The 20,174-nt window shown below is 42.3% G+C and overlaps 2 protein-coding genes across 2 annotated transcripts; one reads left to right on the plus strand and one right to left on the minus strand.

The window, feature by feature from the left end:
- Nucleotide 1: 1 nt before the first annotated feature.
- On the minus strand, nucleotides 2-2,680 carry ybey (ybeY metalloendoribonuclease). Its single transcript, XM_023291714.2, has 6 exons — nucleotides 2,546-2,680; nucleotides 2,367-2,436; nucleotides 2,061-2,284; nucleotides 1,322-1,453; nucleotides 1,102-1,170; nucleotides 2-380 (listed from the first exon to the last, which is right to left on the minus strand). The coding sequence occupies exons 3-6, from the start codon at nucleotides 2,268-2,270 to the stop codon at nucleotides 285-287; spliced, it is 507 nt and encodes a 168-aa protein (XP_023147482.1). The 5' UTR covers nucleotides 2,271-2,284; nucleotides 2,367-2,436; nucleotides 2,546-2,680; the 3' UTR covers nucleotides 2-284.
- Nucleotides 2,679-19,984, plus strand: mcm3ap (minichromosome maintenance complex component 3 associated protein). The gene is made up of 28 exons (XM_023291711.3): nucleotides 2,679-4,562; nucleotides 5,064-5,305; nucleotides 5,662-5,743; nucleotides 5,905-6,058; nucleotides 6,293-6,486; nucleotides 6,575-6,714; nucleotides 7,043-7,240; nucleotides 8,356-8,624; nucleotides 8,858-9,020; nucleotides 9,596-9,753; nucleotides 9,881-10,104; nucleotides 10,333-10,592; nucleotides 11,457-11,557; nucleotides 11,719-11,850; nucleotides 12,075-12,188; nucleotides 12,396-12,548; nucleotides 12,719-12,916; nucleotides 13,079-13,147; nucleotides 13,942-14,076; nucleotides 14,193-14,346; nucleotides 15,536-15,800; nucleotides 16,019-16,116; nucleotides 16,843-17,233; nucleotides 17,340-17,630; nucleotides 18,233-18,362; nucleotides 18,615-18,800; nucleotides 18,951-19,101; nucleotides 19,371-19,984. The coding sequence occupies exons 1-28, from the start codon at nucleotides 3,017-3,019 to the stop codon at nucleotides 19,536-19,538; spliced, it is 6,366 nt and encodes a 2,121-aa protein (XP_023147479.2). The 5' UTR covers nucleotides 2,679-3,016; the 3' UTR covers nucleotides 19,539-19,984.
- The last annotated feature ends 190 nt before the right edge of the window (nucleotides 19,985-20,174 follow it).

Genomic DNA, 20,174 nt, shown 5'->3' on the forward strand with positions numbered 1-20,174 from the left:
GTACAGTCTTTTTCTTGTTATTTTTTAATTTGATGTCTCAAACATTCAACAACACTCACTTCCAGTGTTTCAGATGGTTATCTGCAGTCAAAGTGCTGTAAGTTTGCTGCCAGTTCACTGAAGTCCTGAAAAACCGTGCATAATACCAAATGTGAAGAAGACAGCAGTTGGTGTCCTTATATTTAGGAATCACGATGGTGAGGAAAACAGTTGTCCACTGGGACAGTGCAAAGGCAACATCAAGCTTCTAGAACACTGAAGATGTTAGCAGGTGGCAGTCAGTGTCACCTGTCTTGACTGCATCTCTTCATCAGTGGCTCCAGATGTCGACCTGTAAGTCTGTTGTACTCGCTTAGAATGTAGCTTTCTCTCTGCAGCATCTGGAAGAAAATTACACTTGTCAGATATTAATATTTACATGTATTTACTCAGATGCTTATACATTTGTAGTTCATAAGTAAGATGCAAATATTCTGTTCAAGTAGAAATGGGCATCAATCCATACAGATCTAAAACATACTTGAGCAAAGTTTTATACTTAAATGTGCAGTATGTGTTGTGGTTTCATACTAGGAAGCTGGAATGTGCCCAAACAAGATGTATTCAAGATAAAAACTACAAGCCTTTTTCAGTTAAAGGGACAGTTCACCCAAGAATTACAGTCATTTAAATTTTCCCCTCAGATTTCTGCATGTGATGGAATTCTGTTTTAGCAGTATCAGCTTCAAGAAATTACATTTAAATAATTAGTTTAAGTTAAAAAAAAAATAATTCACTGGATGACTCACTAACATGCTGCAAACTTTTTTTTTTTTTTTTTACTATCGCTACTTACTATAATACGAAAGAAAAAACATTTAAAAACAGTGTCCTGTCACTGTCAGTACTAACGAATGGGGTGTGAATTCAGTGCAAACTAACAAAAAAAATCTTTTCAGTCTTCAGAGAAAAACTAAAATTCCTGTATTTTGACTGTATGAGAGTGAAGACATATCACACATATACACTTGGTCAGCATACGGGTAGATGTTCAGCCACAAAATATGGTACTTTGTAATTTTACACATCAGGATTCTTTCTCTATGTAACTTCTATACACACCTCAGTCCATTCTTCCTCTGTCTCATGTCTGTAGCCCAACAGGTGGCAGATGCCGTGTGCTGTGACGACCTGAAATAAGAAGGAAAAAGTGGAGTCATGTCCAGCTAATGACATTACTGTATTCATTTAGAAGCAGTACCAGGTTACTCCTCATTTAAACATTAAGCACTGTTACATGTTATACATGTACACACCGCTATACAATTCCACAGATACTCACAGTAAGAGCACCATGTAGATCTAGGGATTCCTCACGACACTGGTTCATTACAAACTCGACCCCAAGGAAAATGTCCCCCAGGTTCAGCTCATCTCTGTGAAGGGGGCAAGGCAGCTTACCAGGTCTCAGGTCCTGAAAATACAATGAGGTCTTTAAAAATATATATGTAAATAAAGATTTCCTGGTATACACTGGTGATCTCATTCCATTCAATTATCAATATTGTTTTGTTAAACAGAAAAAAGAGCCCAGAGAGTCAGTAGCACAGATCTACATGTCAGCAATTCATTTAAACAATAAGGGGGACACGATGAACAGGAAAATCTGAGAGTCAAACACTTAATTTCTTGCATTCTGGGTAAATTTTATGCACGAAATGTTCCTTTTCTGCACCAATGTATGGTAGAAATCTATTTATTAGAACAGCGAGGGTTAGGGATTCTGTATTGCTTTCATATTTATTCTCCTATAGGACAACTTTTCTCTCTGTACTATTTTGTGCATTTGTTAGGGAACGTCATCTCTTAAATAGATTATAAAACGCCGGAAATTTTAACATCTCGGACGTGTTTCAGCAAGATTTCAGCTCGTGTCCCAAACCTACTGCACATTCAGACCACACATATCTATGTTTGATATGTTGAGAAGTCTGTGCAAGTCAATGAATACGTTATAAAAGAAGATCAAAGTCATTGATTTATCGGTTTATTGTCACATTTTGGCATGCATTCCTATTTACCTCGTAGAATGGAAACGAGAGGACATCCGTCGGGAGGTTTTTCTTTCTGTAAATGCTATTAATTTGCTGGATCCTCTGGTTGTCCACGCAGATGACGCCCAAGTCAAATTTCTGGATGCCCAGTATGTGTCTCAGAGTGTCCACATCTTTACGCAGTCTGGCGCGGCGAAGAGGCACCACCTTCTGGAGGTTGCGCAGTATTACTCCCATATTAAAAGTCGACGCTAAAAGAGAAGACGGCTATCGAAAAATGTCCAGACATAAGTAAACATTAACGTGAAGTTACCGACGAAGAGGAATAGTTACAAGAATCCTGAGGCGTATGTTGACGGTTGGTCCGTTCAACCGCGAACGATGTTCAGTCATTCAGGGCCATCTGTGTTCAGGGCAGGCAGAATTCAAGGTGACACGTACATGTAGTTCCGACAATGTACACGTTTTTTTAATTCGTTAAGATATAGTAATACAGTTGATAGAAAATGTACCTGTTTTGTCATTTAAAGAAAATTCTCGCTTGCCTGTTCAAATCCTCCTCTAACAACGGTGACATGCGCGGAACCGGTTTTGTCTTTGAACGGGGATCGAGAAATGCGTCGGACCGGATCCGGATGTAGGAAAATGTGTTTGAACGGAGCCAGAAAAATCAACAAACACAAGTTTTGAAAGGTGAGATTTTTTTCGCTTCAGCGTTCTAGTTTTTTTTTTGTCGTATATCCTGGACATACCCTTTTCTATTAACAGAACAATTTCAAGAGCCATGAAACAAACTTTACTGAGCAGGTTAGCTGTTAGCTCATGCTAGCAGTCGAGCGATGCCTCTGGCCGTTACTGTCCCCGTAACAGCTTTTAACCGAAAAACTTGAGACACTGGAACGATGTTACTGGTTTGTGCTGTTTGGGTGATTAGATAAAGGTTACTTAAACAAAAGAAGGCACCGTAATCTAATATTCACACCATGAACCCATCCAATCCGTTTGGCAGTCCACAAGGAGGAGCTTTCCAAGCTCCAAGTAGCACCATGAAGACTGGTTTGTTCCAGTCATTTGGACAGCAGAGTTCCAGCAGCCAGCCTCAAAGTATGGGCTTTTTTCAGCCATCTGCATTTGGACAGCCGTCTGTCTTGAATCAATCCTCAGCCCATGGAAGTACTATCTTTGGACAAGCCCCTGCCTTTGGACAGTCATCTGCACAGACCTCATCGTTGCCTACAATAAGCCAGACTCCAGCGTTTGGACAGCAGACATTAGGAATGAGCAGCTCAGGCTTTGGTAGTAGCACAGCACCAGCTTTTGGACAGGCTAGTGGACCCAATCAGACTTCTGTCTTTGGGCAAACACCAGCATTTGGGCAACCTTCTGCATTTGGACAGGCTCCAGGATTTGGCCAGCAGCCCCCAGCGTATAGCAAACAGCCACCAGCTTTTGGCCAACAACCATCTGGGTTTGGAAACTCCCAGATGGCTACTGGCTCCACCACTGCCTTAGGACAGCCTCAGCCACTTGGTTTTGGACAGCCTGCATTTGGACAGCCATCATCTACCACTGTCACCACGAGTGTATTTGGTGCAGCTCAGAGCGTGACCCAGAGCAGAGGCTTTGGATCATCTGAATTCAGCTTCAAGCCGGCCAATGAGGCACTTTTCAAGCCCATCTTTAGTGCCAGCCCTGAGCCTGCTAATCCCCAAACTACTACAATGTCGAGCTCACCTTTTGGCAGCAGTGGATCCCAGACAAGTTCAGGCACCATGAGTACCAGCAGCACCACCACTGGCTTCTCTTTATTGACTGGCGCTAAGTCTGGATCTCTGGGCTTCAGCTTCTCACAACCAGCTGCAGCCCCCTCTATATCTGTTCAAAGCAATCCATTAACAACTGGCAATAGCAGTGGTCCTACCAACACCCTTCAGTTCACATTTTCCCAGCCAGCTGCCCCATCCAGCTCCAGCACTAAGACCTCCACCACAGAGCCCACCACCCCATCATCTTTTAGCTTTTCAGCCCAAACCCTCCAAACACAGCCAGCACCCCTTTTTGGGGGAACCAGTTTTGGTCAGCCCTCAGCTTTTAGTGACACCAAAGCTAAAGCAGAGATCAGTGCTGATGATAAAGGGAGCAGCGCTGCAGGCCCAGGAGACACAAATGTATTTGCACGATTGAGCAAAGGCACCAAGCGCAAGGATGATCCAGTAGTGTCCAGTTTAGAGAAGCCTGCTGCTGAGGAGGATGTTCCACCTGAAGCAGATTCACCAAGACATCCCCCAAAGAGGCCACTAATGAGGTCCCGCGGTCCAATAGGAGGTTTATTTGGGAGAGCACTAAGTAGTATTCGTCGGGACGGCGCTAACTCAGTGAGGCGAGAGACCACAAAGGAGACTCAGCAGCAGGCACCAACATGGGAGAAGGAGAGGGAAGAAGTTCAAGCTCAGGTTGATGACCTGTCTGTCGCACCACCTGTGGTACAAACACTGAGCAGGGATGTGGTGGAAAAAGCTGAAGAGTCAGGTGAGTCCTACAAATACATACACATTGCACATTATTTGCCTTTTACATCGAAGTGTATTGAGATCCTGAAAAGAAAATGCAACATCTTTTTTTTTTTTTAAATAACTTGTTACCAATTTACTTGACATTGTCTGGATACATTGTCAAATTTACTTTAAATTAACCAGTTTATGAATGATATTTTCTTTATATCATTCAGCTTTTTACCGGCCCGCTGTCATGTGTAGAATGACTCCTCACTGTTAAAGTGGCGAAGCTAGCTGCACAGCCTCCTCATCTAACACCAAATCTGATCGTAATTAGTAAATAGTTGAAAATAAATGTTTTACTAACAGTTAATGGTTAACATCTCTATTTCTGCCAGAAAAAAACAGAAATGTTTGCGATGTTGAACCAGACATACAGTGATATATCTTAAATTTATTAAAAGAACAGCTTGCATGATGAGAATACACTTATGCTGTCATCTGCCCATTGCCTCTTTTCCTTGTCTTGCCTCAGCAACAGCCCCAGATCAAGCAACTGAAAGCGTAACTCCTGTGAGACGTGGCGTACGCAGCGAGAGCTTGGAGAGCCTGAGTGGGATGTCTCCCACTGACTGCACTACCATCCAGTGCAGGAATGTTCCTCCAGCACTGAACAAAAAGGACACAATCGAGAAGCACTTTGCTCGTTTTGGGAAAGTCCGTAAGGTCTTCTGCCGACCTGGAAAGGAGCTGGCCATAGTGCACTTTGATGACCATGTGAGTTAGCACTATGCTACATACACCCGTCAAAGCAAGTTCACGTTATGATATGGTGTCCTCCAACTGGGTAGTTAATTAAATAATGCAATCTAGTTCTTTACCTGCCAGACTGGAGCACTGGTTTTACTAGTTGTTTGGCTTGTTTGTACGTTTTTACTCATTCCAGGTGTAGTCTGTGGTTTCTCTTCCTGTGTCTTCTTGGCATAGATTAACATCAGAAGTAACCCATAAATTGATTTACCTAACCTTTCTAATCCTGCATTGTGTTACATGCCAAGGACAACCAAATTTTTTTTTAAATGAAATTTTCACATACTTTTCTTTTCATCGGTGTGAAATGTCATCTCTTACAGGCATCAGCAGCAAGAGCAAAGAAAAAAGGCAAAATCCTGCATAGACAAGAGCTCCTTCTTCTGTGGCAGAGAAAGAAGCAAAGTAAATACAACCTATTTTTTAAAAGCTCGGCTAATGTGAAAATTATAGCTAGTAAGCAACAGGTTACTATATAGGGTAATATTGTTTAGAGGAATTTGCCAGTGAGAAGAACATAGCAGTGAGTCACTTAATCGTTTTGATGAATATTTTTTGTGGATTAGGTCCAGGAGACAAAAAGAGCCAACCTGCAGAAGGAAAGGAGGAAGCAGAGGGGGAAAGTCAAGAGGACACAGAGTCCAAGGCTGCTTCCTCTCCACTCAGAAGACCTCAACTCAGACATCCTGCGCTCGGCAGCATAGCGACCTTTAACCGCAGGTAAAACGGCACCTGTAAAGGAGTGTTTGTCAGCATTTTGCAGTGGCATTCACTCAGAAAGGGTCTGGCACAACCTCCTGAGTTAGTGACATGCAAAAATCCCCTTTAAAAGACCATACCTGAAAGCACCACTTTGAGTCCTCCTTCCCTAGATTCATCCATCCCACAATTCCCTAGAACTAGTTGATAAAGTTGATGTTGGACTATGTCTTTCTGTGTTATTTCATGGGTCAGTTCTCCAGTAAAGAAGTCGTCCCTGGCCAAGACCCTGCAGTTTGACAATGAACCCCAGAAAGAGAGCAGCACTGACACCCAGAGCTTGGAGCGCCTCGTCCCCTCATCCCTCCTCCCTCTCATTGGCCAAGTGGCTGAGACCGCTGAGGAAAAGTACCGCCTCCTGGAGCAGAGAGACAAGCTCCTGCGTCAAGGTGAAGCTGCCTCTCACAACCGTTTACTGCAGCCATAACATGGCTAATACATAAGAGGTCTCATAAATGTGCTCCTATGTTGACGTAGGTCGTCCCAAGCGCACAGACCTGGACCTGTCTAAGGTGTTTGTGGGGACGTGTCCTGACATGTGTCCAGAGAAGGAGAGGTACATGAGGGAAACACGAAATCAGCTCAGCATATTCGAGGTCATCCCGAGCACAGAGATGGTAACGTCCTCAATTTTTTCATGTTTATGCTTAAGTGTATTAGCCTTTTTAAATGTTTGATCATGTTAGTGGTACTTGTAGTCTTGTATCGGACACACCAAAATAATTTTTTATCATCATATTGCATTATAAGGCATTATATTTTGTATATATTCTATATGTGTGGAATAAAATTCCAGTGTATTGTTATTCAGGCTTAATGAAGTTGAACTTTATTTAGTAATTTAAAGGATAAAAAAAAAAAAAGATGCTGCAAGTAGGAACTTCATGGGAAATTGAAGGGAGGAGGAATACTATGGACAAACTGTCACCTCCTCTCCCCAACTAGGTGGATCACACAGCAGCCATCAAGGAGTACAGTCGCTCATCAGCTGATCAAGAGGAGCCCCTGCCCCACGAGTTGCGCCCCCTTCTTGTGCTCAGCATGACTATGGACTATCTGGTGACCCAGATCATGGACCAGGGCCATGACAACTATCGAGACTGGTATGACTTTGTGTGGAACAGGACCCGTGGCATTCGCAAGGTAAACCCTTTTCTAGATAAGCAGCTCTCTTTTAATATCTGTAGCTGTAATTATGCTTATTTCATGTTACTGAATTGAGTAGAAAAATATGATTTAGTTCCCTTTTAGATGGGCAAGGTTGTTATGTCATGTTGTTGTGCTGCTTCTCTAAAACAATGTACTTGCAGGAATACTATGTTGTCATCTTTGACATGTGTCATATCTCCTATATGCATATTAAGTATTTTGTAAGGCCACAGACAAATTTGCGCAACAAAAACAAAGCCTTTAACGCTATGTTATGCCACAGAGATTGTATGAATATAAATCTGAGCTATCAGATGCATGTTGGACAGACGCACCTGGTCATGTACGAAGCTTTGTACTTTTTGGCATGACATTAGTGACATTATGACAAAACTTGCAGGATTTGCCTTCCCATTGGATCCCCGAATTTGAATACTGGGGGACTTTACAACCGTGAAAGCACATTTTACAAACACCCAGAAGAGATTTTTTGAAATAGCTTTGTGCACTGCCAGGAAAGTGTATAGCAGTGAGGTGGAAGTCTGTCTCCCATCTCCTCACAGCGAGATGATTAATGAAAATGAACAGCTGCGTCCCACTCGAAAAGATTACGTATACTCCGAGAAACGAATACAGTACTTTCCTGAAGATTTGGAATATAGGTCAATATATTGACCTATGTTGACACTTTGCCAACATCTTTATCAGATTTATTATAAAAAACGATACCAAATTGATACATCATGAGTCGCCTGTATAAGCCAAGATTTTTTACACCGCCTCTTCCTTTATATTCCATTTGTTATTCATTTATTTATTTTCCCTTTATTTGACTATTGTCTACCCGTTTTGAATTAGATACTCTTAGTTTGTATGTGTATGGGCGGGTGGGGGGTATTCTATATTTTGAGTATGTTTTGTTAAATTGGAAAATTTGAAAACTGAAATATTCGACAAAAAAACACAACCTTTTCCCACAATATGAAAGCAATATATTCAAAATTCTACTCCACATATTTGGGGTGCAGTCATTATTTTGTAGAATGTTAGACTTAACAAGGTAATCCACACGTATTAGAGGCTGAATCTTCCCGCTGTCGTACCTGCAGGACATCACCCAGCAGCGCCTGTGCTGCCCACACACTGTATCTCTGATTGAGAAGTGCACACGCTTCCATGTACACTGTGCCCACCACCTCTGTGAAGAGCATATGTCGTCTTTCGACGCCAAAATCAACAACGAGAATATGACAAAGTGCTTGCAGAGTCTCAAAGAAATGTACCAGGACCTGGCTGCACGTCATGTCTTTTGCCCCCATGAGGCTGAGTTCCGCCAGTACAACGTACTGCTGAAACTCAATGACGGGGACATCCTACGGTCAGTCCTTTTTTCCTAATGTTAGGAAACGAGCATGAAATAGTATCACAATATATTCAGTAAATGTTTGGGATTTATCATTGCAGTAGTTGTACAATGAATGCTTTATTTTCTGCCAGAAATTAACTTTGAAAATGAGCTATTAATGTTAGGATGTGGCTTTCTTGTATTCATTGTATTTGTGTCTCTGTCTGTATATATAAAAGCTGCTTCTTCACTCTTTGTCTACACAGCGAAGTGCAGCAGTTCCGTGACGATGTGCGCAACTCCCCTCAGGTGAAGTTTGCAGTGCAGGCGTTTGCTGCAGTCAACAGCAACAACTTTGTGCGATTCTTCAAGCTGGTAAAAGGAGCTTCGTACCTCGCCAGCTGCCTCCTACACAGATACTTCAATCAGGTCAGAAGCTGTGTGGATGTAATAACCACTGACATTGATATTGATTAGATGCAAAAGTCCATATTAGTTTTCTTTATTAATTAGATACAGAGAAGGTGGTGGTGGAGTTTTAAAAAGTTATTAGGGCCGTAGCTAGCTGCTTTTAATTATTGCTTCATCAGAAGATCATGTTCTCAGTTATTCACTTAGTCTATAAAATTTCAGAACATTTGAAGTATATCCATCTCAGTTTCTCTGCAGTGATGGCTTTAATTAACAATTTTGCTCAAAAGCATTGTCCAAAAACAAAGATACCTCCTGCTGGCAGTTGTAGAAAACTAAGTAACTAGCAAGTGTTCAGATTTGTGAGCCTGTAATACGAGAAAACTTCTTTCTGAAAGTGCTGAAATGTCTCAAAACTAGTGATTAATTTTTGAAAAAAGTTGCAGATTATTTTTCTGGCAATCAAGTAATCAGGCAGATAAAGATTTTCAGGTTTAAGACAACTGAAAGGTAGTTTCTTTAACAATAATCTGCTATACATGTAATGCTTTTTTTTTTTTTTTGAAGGCATTTTTTTTTTTTTAAATCTGCAGGTTAGAGCTAAGGCACTGAAGACCCTTAACATAGCCCACACTGTGGGTCCACGATCTACTGCATTCCCACTTGAGGATGTAGTTCGGATGTTAATGTTCCGCAGTGCTGCAGAAGCAACTGACTTCATCCAGCAATACGGCCTCAATGTCAACGATAGGTAAGTGCAGCTTTTTTAAAGTTAAACATGCAAATAGAACCACATTAGCAAACAATCCTTGAATTCCTTGTTTTGATAAAACTCGACTCTATGCACCTCACAGACTACTCTGACTTTTTGTTCACAGTATGGTCGAACTGAGTCGAATGACCTATCAGGAGCCAGAGCTGCCGCTGTCCCAGAAGAAGTCAGGGGTCATCCTTGCAAAGAAAACTGTGTTGCTTGGACAGGTGGTGAACGGAGGCTCCCTCCCCAACCCTCCCCGGCACACCCCTGTCTGCAGCTTTGACTCCCAGAACAAGTTCCGTGGAGAAGGGCCTCTGGCTGAGCCTGCTTCAAGTCAGTTTAAAGGTGCTGGTTCTGTTTTACTGATCTTAACTCTCAGAAATACTGTTTCTGCAGCACATGCAAATGCAAAGAACAGCACCAGACTTACACTCAGTTCAACGGCATTGTTGGTATGCAGATCTGGAAAATAAGGGATAAAAGATTTTACTTCTGCTTTTTTCATCTCAGTGAAAGCTGCCTTCAAATGAACTTTTTACTCATACTAGGTGAACTTTTTCTTCATTGTTTCAGCCACTCCTGACAGGGTGGAGATTAAAGCGCCACCCAGCATGGAACTGCTGTCTCAGGGAGTGCCAGTCAAGGCTCCAGATGCACCTCCTGCATTTGGTCTCCCTACAGCTGTTGCAGCTGAGAGTGGGGAACCCAGTGAATCGTATCAGTCTGTGGTCCACCCAGCAGAGCCTGAGCAGCTGTTCCAGCCCATCTCTCAACCTCAGCCGGTCAAACCTCCATCACCTCCACCCAAACCTCAGCCAGTGTACAGTGATGAGGTAGAGAAACTCACTAGAGAGCTCATTTATTCTTGCTGATTGCCTTCACTGTAATTATTATACAGCACGTTTGGACTGAAGTGATGGTTATCTAAATTGGCTCATCTAGGAAGTGTGTGTGTGTGTGTGTGTGTGTGTGTGTGTGTGTGTGTGTGTGTGTGTGTGTGTGTGTGTGTGTGTGTGTGTGTGTGTGTGTGTGTGTGTGTGTGTGTGTGTGTGTGTGTGTGTGTGTGTGTGTGTGTGTGTGTGTGTGTGTGTGTGTGTGTGTGTGTGTGTGTGTGTGTGTGTGTGTGTCATATATATCATATATATATCATTTAATGTTTTTAAATTGTGGGTTTTTTTGTTTTGTTTTAATTTTTAGGATTTGAGGAAATTTGTTTTTATCCTACTTTATACTTGGACTCCAATACATTTCAGATGGAAATATTGCACTTTCTACTGCAAAATATTTTTGAAAGGCCTTAGAGATTAAGATTTTACTTAACTACCCTAAAAACACCCAGGATCAAAATATACTTTTTTGTTTGCAAATGATAAACTAACAAAAGTTTTTTTCACATCTAGGGTTACTCGCCTAAAAGGATTGTGGGTTTCATTGGGGTTTATTGTGATAAATGCATTTCTTTCCTCATAAAACACTCCCAAAGCTGATTTTTTTTTTTTTAAAAAGCTGGGATCCTGCAATGTTGACATCAGTGTTTACGAGGCATCAGCTGCAGCCCTAAATATACTGTAACACTAAAATTAGCCAAAAAGATTTTAAAAAGTTTGTCTTAATTACAGCTCATTAAAGCCACACTCAACTTGCTGTTCTTTTGTTTGCAATGTTCATGTTTGTAATGTTTTTGTTCCTCTGTGAAGGACATTATGGCTGAGCTTGACTGTGTGATAGAAGAAGTGGTTGATGCAGCAGTGAGGGAGGTAGCTGATGCTGGTGCCAGCTACGCCACAGCAGCTCTCACGTAAGTTCATTTCTGCATTATAATAGGAATTTTATTATTATTTCTGTTTCCACTCTCTTCAATTACCATGTATTTATTTGATTATAGTGAGGAGACAGTGGAGATCTGATACCACACACTTTGTCATTATGCTTACTTACCTGATGTGTTTGCTTCTGCAGGGAGAGCAGTGAGCAGGTGGAGTCACTGGTGGGTGAGGTGTTGGGACAGATGCTTCAGGATATGTCCTCCACCGAGATCAAGCTGGAACGAGAGCGTGTTGCAGAAGAGCAGCGCAAGCTTGAAGAAGCCAGGTTAGTGTGCTGACAGCCTGTTTATAACACATTGTACTTAAAACTAGCCTCAGTTTAGTTACAAAATGGGAGAAAGCATCTGCTGCCCCGATACCAACTGAGGACACGAAGTACAACTTTGATTTGCTATCAGCCATTATGATTTCAGCATCTTAAATACTATTTATACCATTTTTTTTGCAACAACTCACCACATTTCTTTCTCCATTCCCTATCTGTGCCAGGAGGAAGCAGGAGCATGAGGCTTTCCTGGTTCAGTTCAGCTTCTCTCTGTGCACAGAGATCATCAATGAAGTGTTGGATGAGACCATACAGGAGACTGCCACCTCTGAGATCCAGTAAGAAATTCTGATAGCATCTAATGTGAAATACAATAGCCTTTCTTAAATGCTGTGAATATATTACTAGTATTATTAGTATTTTCTATTAATATTAATAGAAAATACTAATAGTGCTATTAAAGAGGAATATCATTGTGTTAGATGTCTTTGAGTGACAAGCATATTTTGCACTGAATGCAAATTGACTTTTGTTTCCTTTTACAGGGAGGCAGTGGATGAGAAAGCAGAACATGTAGCTAAATGCACAGAGCAGGTGTGCTCCAGCCTAGTAGAGGAGACTTTGAATGCAGACATTGCTGTGTTGGTTGAAGCCATCCTTGACGCTGAGCTACAGCGCATCCACAAGTACATCAAGAGGTAAAAAAACATAAAAAATGCAGAATATTAACAACAAATGAAACAGTCCTGTCCAGAACATCTGTTTCTGCTCAATATCCAATACTGGCATACAACAATATGAATCAGTTGAAGGAAAAGCAGTATTATCATTTTACCATTATTGTTTTTTCTCTCATCTGTATGACCAGGTGGCGCGACGTGGTAGCCGTTCGACGTCAGCTGAAGAGACAAATGAGAGGGTTTCCTGCAGCCCCTTGTTGTGTTGACCCTTGTTTCAAACTGAAGGCTCTGGCTCCCAGCGCTCCTGCTCAGCCCTCAATAGCAGAACTGGCCCACGGTCTGGTCAACCTGGGAAACGCCGGCACGTTAGCCGTGTCTAGCACGAGGTTTGTTTAACTCCAATCTGTGTTGTTCGCCAAGTGTTTGTTTTGACTGTGTAGGAGGACAGATTAACTAATAATAAATTATCTTTGCAGCATAATTGAAATAACGTTGACATACATGTGACTTTCCTACTTCAGCAATAACAAACATTTTTCTGTCTTAAGATTGTTGAAAATGAGACAAGGAGTGATCCATCAGATGAGAGTCCACTACTACTATCAGAGGCTGCTCGAGTAAGTCTTCAGTTTATTCACTTGGTGGTTCATAAAGATAAGATAAAAGATAAAGATCTTTATTTCTCCCCACGCCAGGGGAAATTTACATTGTTACAGCAGCTTATGTAACAGTAGACATAGTGATAAGAATAAAATAATAATAGAACAATAGTAATAATATTTACAATATATACAAGGGTGAGAGATGAGGATGTGCAGTGCAAGAATGTCAGTGCAAATTTTATGGTTTGGGGTGGTAATGATATAGTCCAGTTTATGTTAACATCAGCCAGTGATGCTGATGTTGTAAAGTCTTATAGCAGATGGGATGAAGGACCTGCGATAGCACTCCTTCTTGCAGGGTGGATGTCTCAGTCTGCTGCTGAAGGAGCTGCTTAAAGACCCCACAGTGTCATGCAGTGGGTGAGAGGGATTGTCCATGATGGATGTGAGCTTTGCCAACATCCTCCTCTCACCCACCTCCTCTATGGAGTCCAGGGAACAGTCCAGGACAGAACCAGCCCTCCTGACCAGTCTGTTTAGTCTCTTTCTGTCCCTTTCAGTGCTCCCTGCTCCCCAGCAGACCACTGCATAGAAAATAGCAGACGCTACCACAGAGTCGTAGAATGTCCTGAGCAGAGTCCTGCACACTCCAAAGGACCTCAGTCTCCTCAGCAGGTGGAGACGACTTTGGCCCTTCTTGTACAGAACCTCTGTATTGTGTGTCCAGTCCAGTTTATTGTTGAGGTGAACACCCAGGTATTTGTATGTCACAATGCAGCATTTTGACAAGTTTCTGGTGTTGCCCTCAGTGAGACAGCGTGGGCTCCACTCGACCTGCCAGCACTGGTTACAGAAAATATCCCCAACCCCCCTGACAGAATCTTCTGGAAAGCTATTCTCCTCTTACCCAGTGACCACGAGAGCGTAGCCAGCGTGGCTGACAGGTGAGCAGCAGTAGTGACAGTTTGATAAGGTATTTTATTACATGTCCTCTCATGAAGGCACCTAGTTTTCACAAAACTTTAAATTGTTAAAAAAAAATGTCCTGTCATGTTTTTAGGATCCTGTCGGATTGGCTGGAGGTGAAACTTGGTGGTGACAAGGCCTCAGAAGTCAGAGAGGAGCAGCCAGATGGCATCCTGCAGACCCTCTGTGTCGCCAACACACTACAGGAGAACAGACAACACATGCATAAAGTCCACATCAGCGTCAAGGTTAGATCAGACTGCAGCTTGTATGAGTGACTTTGGTTGTAGGAGACAGAAATCAGAATATTTTGTGGAATTGGCATGTAGTCAACCGGCCACTGCTAGAGTTATAATATACAGTGGATAAAAGTGAATGAGTTTCAGAATATATACACTACCAGTCAAAAGTTTGGACACACCCTCTCATTTAATGGTTTGTCTTTATTTTCATGACTGTTCACATTGTAGATTCTCACTGAAGGCATCAAACCTATGAATGAACACATATGGAATTATATAGTAAAAAGCGTGAAATAAGTCAAAACATGTTTTATATTTTAGATTCTTCAAAATAGCCACCCTTTGCTTTGATTACTGCTTTGCACACTCTGAGCATTCTCTTAATGAGATTCATTGGGTAGTCTCCTGAAATGGTTTTCACCTCACAGGTGTGTCTTGTCAAGGTTAATCTGTAGAATTTCTTGTCTTCTTTATGTAGTTGGGACCATCAGTTGTGTTGTGCAGAAGTCAGGTTGGTTCACAGTTGACAGCCCTAATTGACAACTGTTAGAATCCTTATTATGACAAGAACCAATCAGCTAAGTAAAGAGAAATGACAGTCCATCGTTACTTTAAGAAGTGGAGGTCAGTCAGTCTGGAAAATTGCAAAAGCTGAATGTATGCCCAACTGTAGTCGCAAAAACCATCAAGCGCTATGATGAAACTGGCTCACATGAGGACCGCCCCAGGAAAGGAGGACCAGGAGTCACCTAAGCTGAATGTCAAGAGTGTCCAAAGCAGTAATCAAAGCAAAGGGTGGCTATTTTGAAGAATCTAAAATGTAAAACATGTTTTGACTTATTTCACACTTTTTTGTTTACTACATAATTCCATATGTGTTCAGTCATAGTTTTGATGTCTTCGGTGAGAATCTACAATGTAAATAGTCATGAAAATAAAGAAAAAACATTAAATGAGAAGGCGTGTCCAAACTTTTGACTGGCAATTTGTTGCATGATTGTTCTGTATAAGTGAATTCTTGCAGAGTTTTCATTTAACTGTGTTTAGGTTGTCTCTCAGAAGTTTTAATTTTAATATCAAGTGATGAGGTCATTTTCTGTACTGTTACTTCCCTATTACTGAGCTATTATTTGCTGATCCTTGATATGGTGTAAACTGGGTCCACTGAGCAGTCTTTCTTGCTGGTGTCTCCTAGGCGTCCCGAGGGCCGCTGACTGATGACGATCTGTCTAAAGCGGAGGAGTGCTGTGAGCTCCAGGGGACAGATGCCCTCATCATGTTGCTCCCTGCCCTGCCCGTCGTCGAGGCCAGCCACGACGATGAGGACGTGCCTTTGCTGTCAGCGTTGCTTCAGCTCAAACAGCTACAGCAAGCCAGCACCTGGCACTGCCCGCTGCCTCTGGTCATTCTGGTGCCAGGGCCAGATGGTGGCGCTGCTCAAACAGAGAAACTAGAGGAAGGTAATTGAAATGATTAATAACAGTTAATACCGGCATTAGTGGGTTTCTAGTCAGTTAACTTTAAGATGAAATTAAGAGGAGTTAGTCTAAACACAATCTGAGACATTTAGAATGGTGTTAATAAAACACAGGTTACGAAGGTATTCATTGAAAGTAGTTAAGGTTTGGCAAAATATGTTGAACTTGAACTGTTTCTTTGCTGGTCCCTTGTCTCTTAGCCCTGATGCTGGACACACTGGTGAAGGAGGGCCTAATATCAGAGTACACGTTCTTCTTCATACCAGAGACCACCAGTGATCTACAGGGATCCAAACAGGTACAACACATATACTTACATGTGTCTAAAGATTTCCTCGTGAGTTTTAGCTCCTTGTTTAGCTGGTTTGATATGTGAATACTGTGTTTTCAACTTGTTCACGTTGCCTGAAGGGGCTCTGAAATAAAGCTATTATTGCAGGTTTAACACTAAATTAGACTCTTTTTAAATCAAAATAAGAATTAAAGAAATATACAACTGTGAGAACCAAGGCATAAGAGGGAAGTGATTTCTAATGTGCAAAATTATTATCTGTATGCCCTTGCTGAAAAGTTCAACTACTAGCACTAAACTTGTTTTATCCAGCTGAAAGGTGAAGTAAACCCCCAGACTCTAAATTCTCTAATAATGTAAAAAAAAACATGTCACTCTAACGTGTTATTATTTTTATTAATAACTGAAGCACCCAGAATAATCCAACACCGAAATAAGTTAAACAAACAAATTCCTAACAGAAAGAAAAGGTGGGAAAGAAAGACTGGTTGTATGGATCTCTCATCTTTCCTCTGCTGTATCTTCTTTCTCATCCTCCTCCCTGTCTGTCGTCTCTGTTTTGTCCCTTTTCTCGTTTTCTTGCTTTTTTCTCTAGTGTTCTTTTCCTCTCTTTCTTTTCTCTCCTTTTTTGTCTCTTGCCTCTACCTTTTCTGTCTCTTTCCTTCCTTCTTTTGTATCTTTGTTGTTTAACCATTTCCATCTTCTCTCCCACTTGTCCTGTTGTGTCTCTAGCTGAGCCAGGCTATGTGTTGGCTGCTGGCTCGTACTCCGCCACCCTTCCCCCTCGCCTTCCAGACCCTGGTGCAGCTCATTGAGGCCAGTCTGAGTCGTGAGTTTGGTCCTCGAGTTCTCGCCAACCGCCAGGAGCGAGCTGCTGCTAATCTTCCCTACCAGGATCCAGCTCCTGTCATCCAGTTGTACAACGCAGTTCTGGCTCATGTTGCTGACAAAGTGTCATCCCAGGACCTCGGCCGACTCTCGTGGCCGCCAGTTGAATTCTGCCTGCCGGACACTCGTGACTTTGTCCCTCATCTGGCTTGGAACTCTGTCCAGCACTTGGACTGGCTACGCAAAGTCATCCTGAGCTTGCAGCTACCACAGTGGGAGCAGCTCTCTGCAACAGGTCAGTGACTCAAAAAACATTTTTGTGGTGTACAAAAGAATTTATGAGATGTTCACAAGTCAATAATCCCTACTTTCTTATTATTCTCTCTGTCCTCTGTGCTTAGACTCGTGGTCTGAGCTCTGCTCTTCCATATTTCACTACGCTGCTCAGATCCCAGTTTCATGTCTCAGTCAACCCCTCCTAATGTCACGGCTGGAAAACCTTCTCGAAAGGGTCAGACTAAAGGGCCAACATACCCAAACCCCTGGATCCAAGGTAACCAAGGGAAAGGGAAGTGATGGAGTGGGAAGTGTGCGTCCAGCCTTTAGTCGGATTCCATGGGATGATGTAGTGGTGATTTGCATCGACCACAAGCTGAAAGACTGGCAGATACCTGGTCCACCTGTCTGTGAAGGTATGAACTTTCTTCTGGAACGTCAACAAACAATACACATTTTACACCTACACCGATCAGCCACAACATTATGACCACTGACAGGTGAGGTGAATAACATCGATCATCTTGTTATAATTCAAGGTTCTGCTGGGAAACCTTGAGTCCTGACATTCATGTGGATGTTTAACATGTATCACCCACCTAAACATTGCAGCAACCCCCTGCCCCCCATGGCAACAGCAGTCCTTGCTAGTTGACACGCTCAGCAGGACAATACACCCCGACACACCACAAAAACTGCTAAGAAGTGGTCCGGGGAACACGACAGAGCTAATTTTTTCACCCAGGTTCCACACTCCATTGAGCATCTGTGGGATGTACCAGGATAAGGCTGATCTAGGTAGGTTCCACCCTGCAACCCACAGGACCCACAGAATTCTCTGCCACCATTCCGGTGCCACAGGACATCCCCAGAGGTCCTGTGTCTATGCCCCACTGGGTCAGAAGAGTTTTAGCAGCATATTATGCAGGTGGTCATAATGTTATGCCTGATCAGTGCTTGTCTGCTGGTAATTTTGACCGGTATTATAACATACTAATACTTGTTTCTGTTCTTTAAGACACTGTGACAGAGGATGGGGAGATCCTGGTTTACTTAGCCACAGACTCACTCAAGGGCTTTGAGCCGCCTGAAGAGTGGACACGAGCCGTCAGACAGACACACAGGGAGAAGCAGCAAGAGACGTATGGGTAAGAAGAACCAGGAGGTCCCCAAACAGCATCATAAACAGCTACAGCTCTCATCATTTTGATGAGATGTGTTTCTTCTCAGTGAACTGATACCTGTTATGCCACTGTGTGTGGTGGAATTGCAAACAAAGAAGGCAGAGTCTGCAACTCAAACGCAACTAAAACACAATGGTATTAGAATGTCCTTTGCAACTACACAGTCACAGAACTCTTCCTTTCCTCTTCCCTTTGCCCATTTCTCTCCCTTCTCAGGGCAAGTGCATCTGCCTTCTCCACATCCACCAGTTTGTCCCTCAGACAGAGGTTGTTCCACAGTGTGATGGAACCTGTGGAAGCACCAAAAACCTCACTAGACATCACACACACTCCCACAGCGCAGGAGTCGCTAGCCCACAAGGTCCTGCTGAGCTTAGAAGAGGAGAAGGCTGAAAGCAAGAGGTACAGCTGCATAACTACTGGTTTATAAACTACATAATTTTTCACTGCAAAAATTGGGAAACAATATGTATTTGACGTTTCCGTTGCACTAACTTAATCAAAAATGACCTACCGTATATTTGTGTCATGTGTAACTCTTCCTTTCTGCAGGTGCATGGAGCAGCTTCAGCGCTGGCTGGATGGTGACCCCTTGGACCACTTGTCCACGCCGCTCTTCATTCCATCCTCCACCCTGCTGTACATGCCCACAACCATAAAGCAACCCCTCGCAGCTAGAACTCAAGAGGCCACTTCCACACAGGTATGACACGACCAAATTATGTGCTTTTTTAAACAGTCATTCTGGAAAATAGAAATACTGAAAGCAGCAGGTTTGGTCCAACTTGCTGAGGTTCAAACACATGGTCCACAACTAGTCCAATAGGTCAGAGTTTTGTTGTCATTGCAGAACTGAAAACTAGGGATTTTTGTACTGCAGGTGCCTGCAAGTAAGAGATAAAACTTTCATTCTCTAGATGTTGCTGTTATAAAATGCAGCCATAATGTATTTTCATTATCTTGACTTTCCAGAAGGCAGATCCTGAAGAGCAGTTGGAGAAAGCAGCCCAGCCTAAGACCACTCCAGTATCTCTGACATGGCGAATGAAGGAACTCGAACGCCAGATTTTGGCAAGCCAAGAAGAAGAACTGGCCTGCAGACTGAAGCTGAGTGGTCTGCTGAGCATTGTAGATGACTGAAGACCTGACGCTGTAAAATGGTTTTCCAAATGACCCTACAGCTATACATGCTTTTAGAACATACAAATATTTACTGAGCTCATGGTGGTCTGTTGCGTATTGAAGTCATTCAGTTGTAAATTTCTCATTATTTGTTTTATTATTGTGATCAACTTTACTGATTCCCAATGTGTGTGTTATAATTAAGGTCTAGGTTTGTAAAATAGGAGAGGGAAATCTAAATTTTTTACACTTGGTTTAATTTTGTAAAGCTAGCTTTGAATTTATAGTTTTTAAGAATGTGTGTGCAGATACGGTGTGACACTTTGTTGTGTTGAAATACTCAGATTGTATTTGTAAAACCTACAGTATGCCTCCACTTTTACATTTGATTGGCTCCGTCTTTGTGCTGTAGAATTATAAAATTATCAAACAGCCAAATTATTAAATAAAAGTGTTATTTTTCATGTAAGTTTCCTATTTGTGCCAATATGTTATCAGAAACTCAGTTATTGGTCAAGCTGTGAGCACATGTGTAGTGTTTCTCCCAAGCGCTCTCTGATTGGGCAGCTTTACGACGGGTCCGCCCATTTCTCCGCCTGTTCGGTTTGTGATTGGACAGCAGTGTCTCTGCTCATGTCGCTCCATGTAGACGAA

Source organism: Amphiprion ocellaris, chromosome 11 (genome assembly GCF_022539595.1).
Source record: "Amphiprion ocellaris isolate individual 3 ecotype Okinawa chromosome 11, ASM2253959v1, whole genome shotgun sequence".
In the NCBI taxonomy this organism is placed as follows: Eukaryota; Metazoa; Chordata; class Actinopteri; family Pomacentridae; genus Amphiprion; species Amphiprion ocellaris.

What these genes read in the sequence shown, in the direction of transcription:
- ybey (XM_023291714.2), bottom strand. Translation starts at nt 2,270, where the DNA reads ATGGGAGTAATACTGCGCAACCTCCAGAAGGTGGTGCCTCTTCGCCGC. An exon ending in TCTCGTTTCCATTCTACGAG is followed by an intron (nt 1,454 to 2,060) that starts GTAAATAGGAAT and finishes TTGTATTTTCAG; the next exon opens with GACCTGAGACCTGGTAAGCT. An exon ending in CAGAGGAAGAATGGACTGAG is followed by an intron (nt 381 to 1,101) that starts GTGTGTATAGAA and finishes ATTTTCTTCCAG; the next exon opens with ATGCTGCAGAGAGAAAGCTA.
- mcm3ap (XM_023291711.3), top strand. Translation starts at nt 3,017, where the DNA reads ATGAACCCATCCAATCCGTTTGGCAGTCCACAAGGAGGAGCTTTCCAA. An exon ending in TGCTTCAAGTCAGTTTAAAG is followed by an intron (nt 10,105 to 10,332) that starts GTGCTGGTTCTG and finishes TCATTGTTTCAG; the next exon opens with CCACTCCTGACAGGGTGGAG. An exon ending in GGAGCAGCTCTCTGCAACAG is followed by an intron (nt 17,234 to 17,339) that starts GTCAGTGACTCA and finishes CTCTGTGCTTAG; the next exon opens with ACTCGTGGTCTGAGCTCTGC.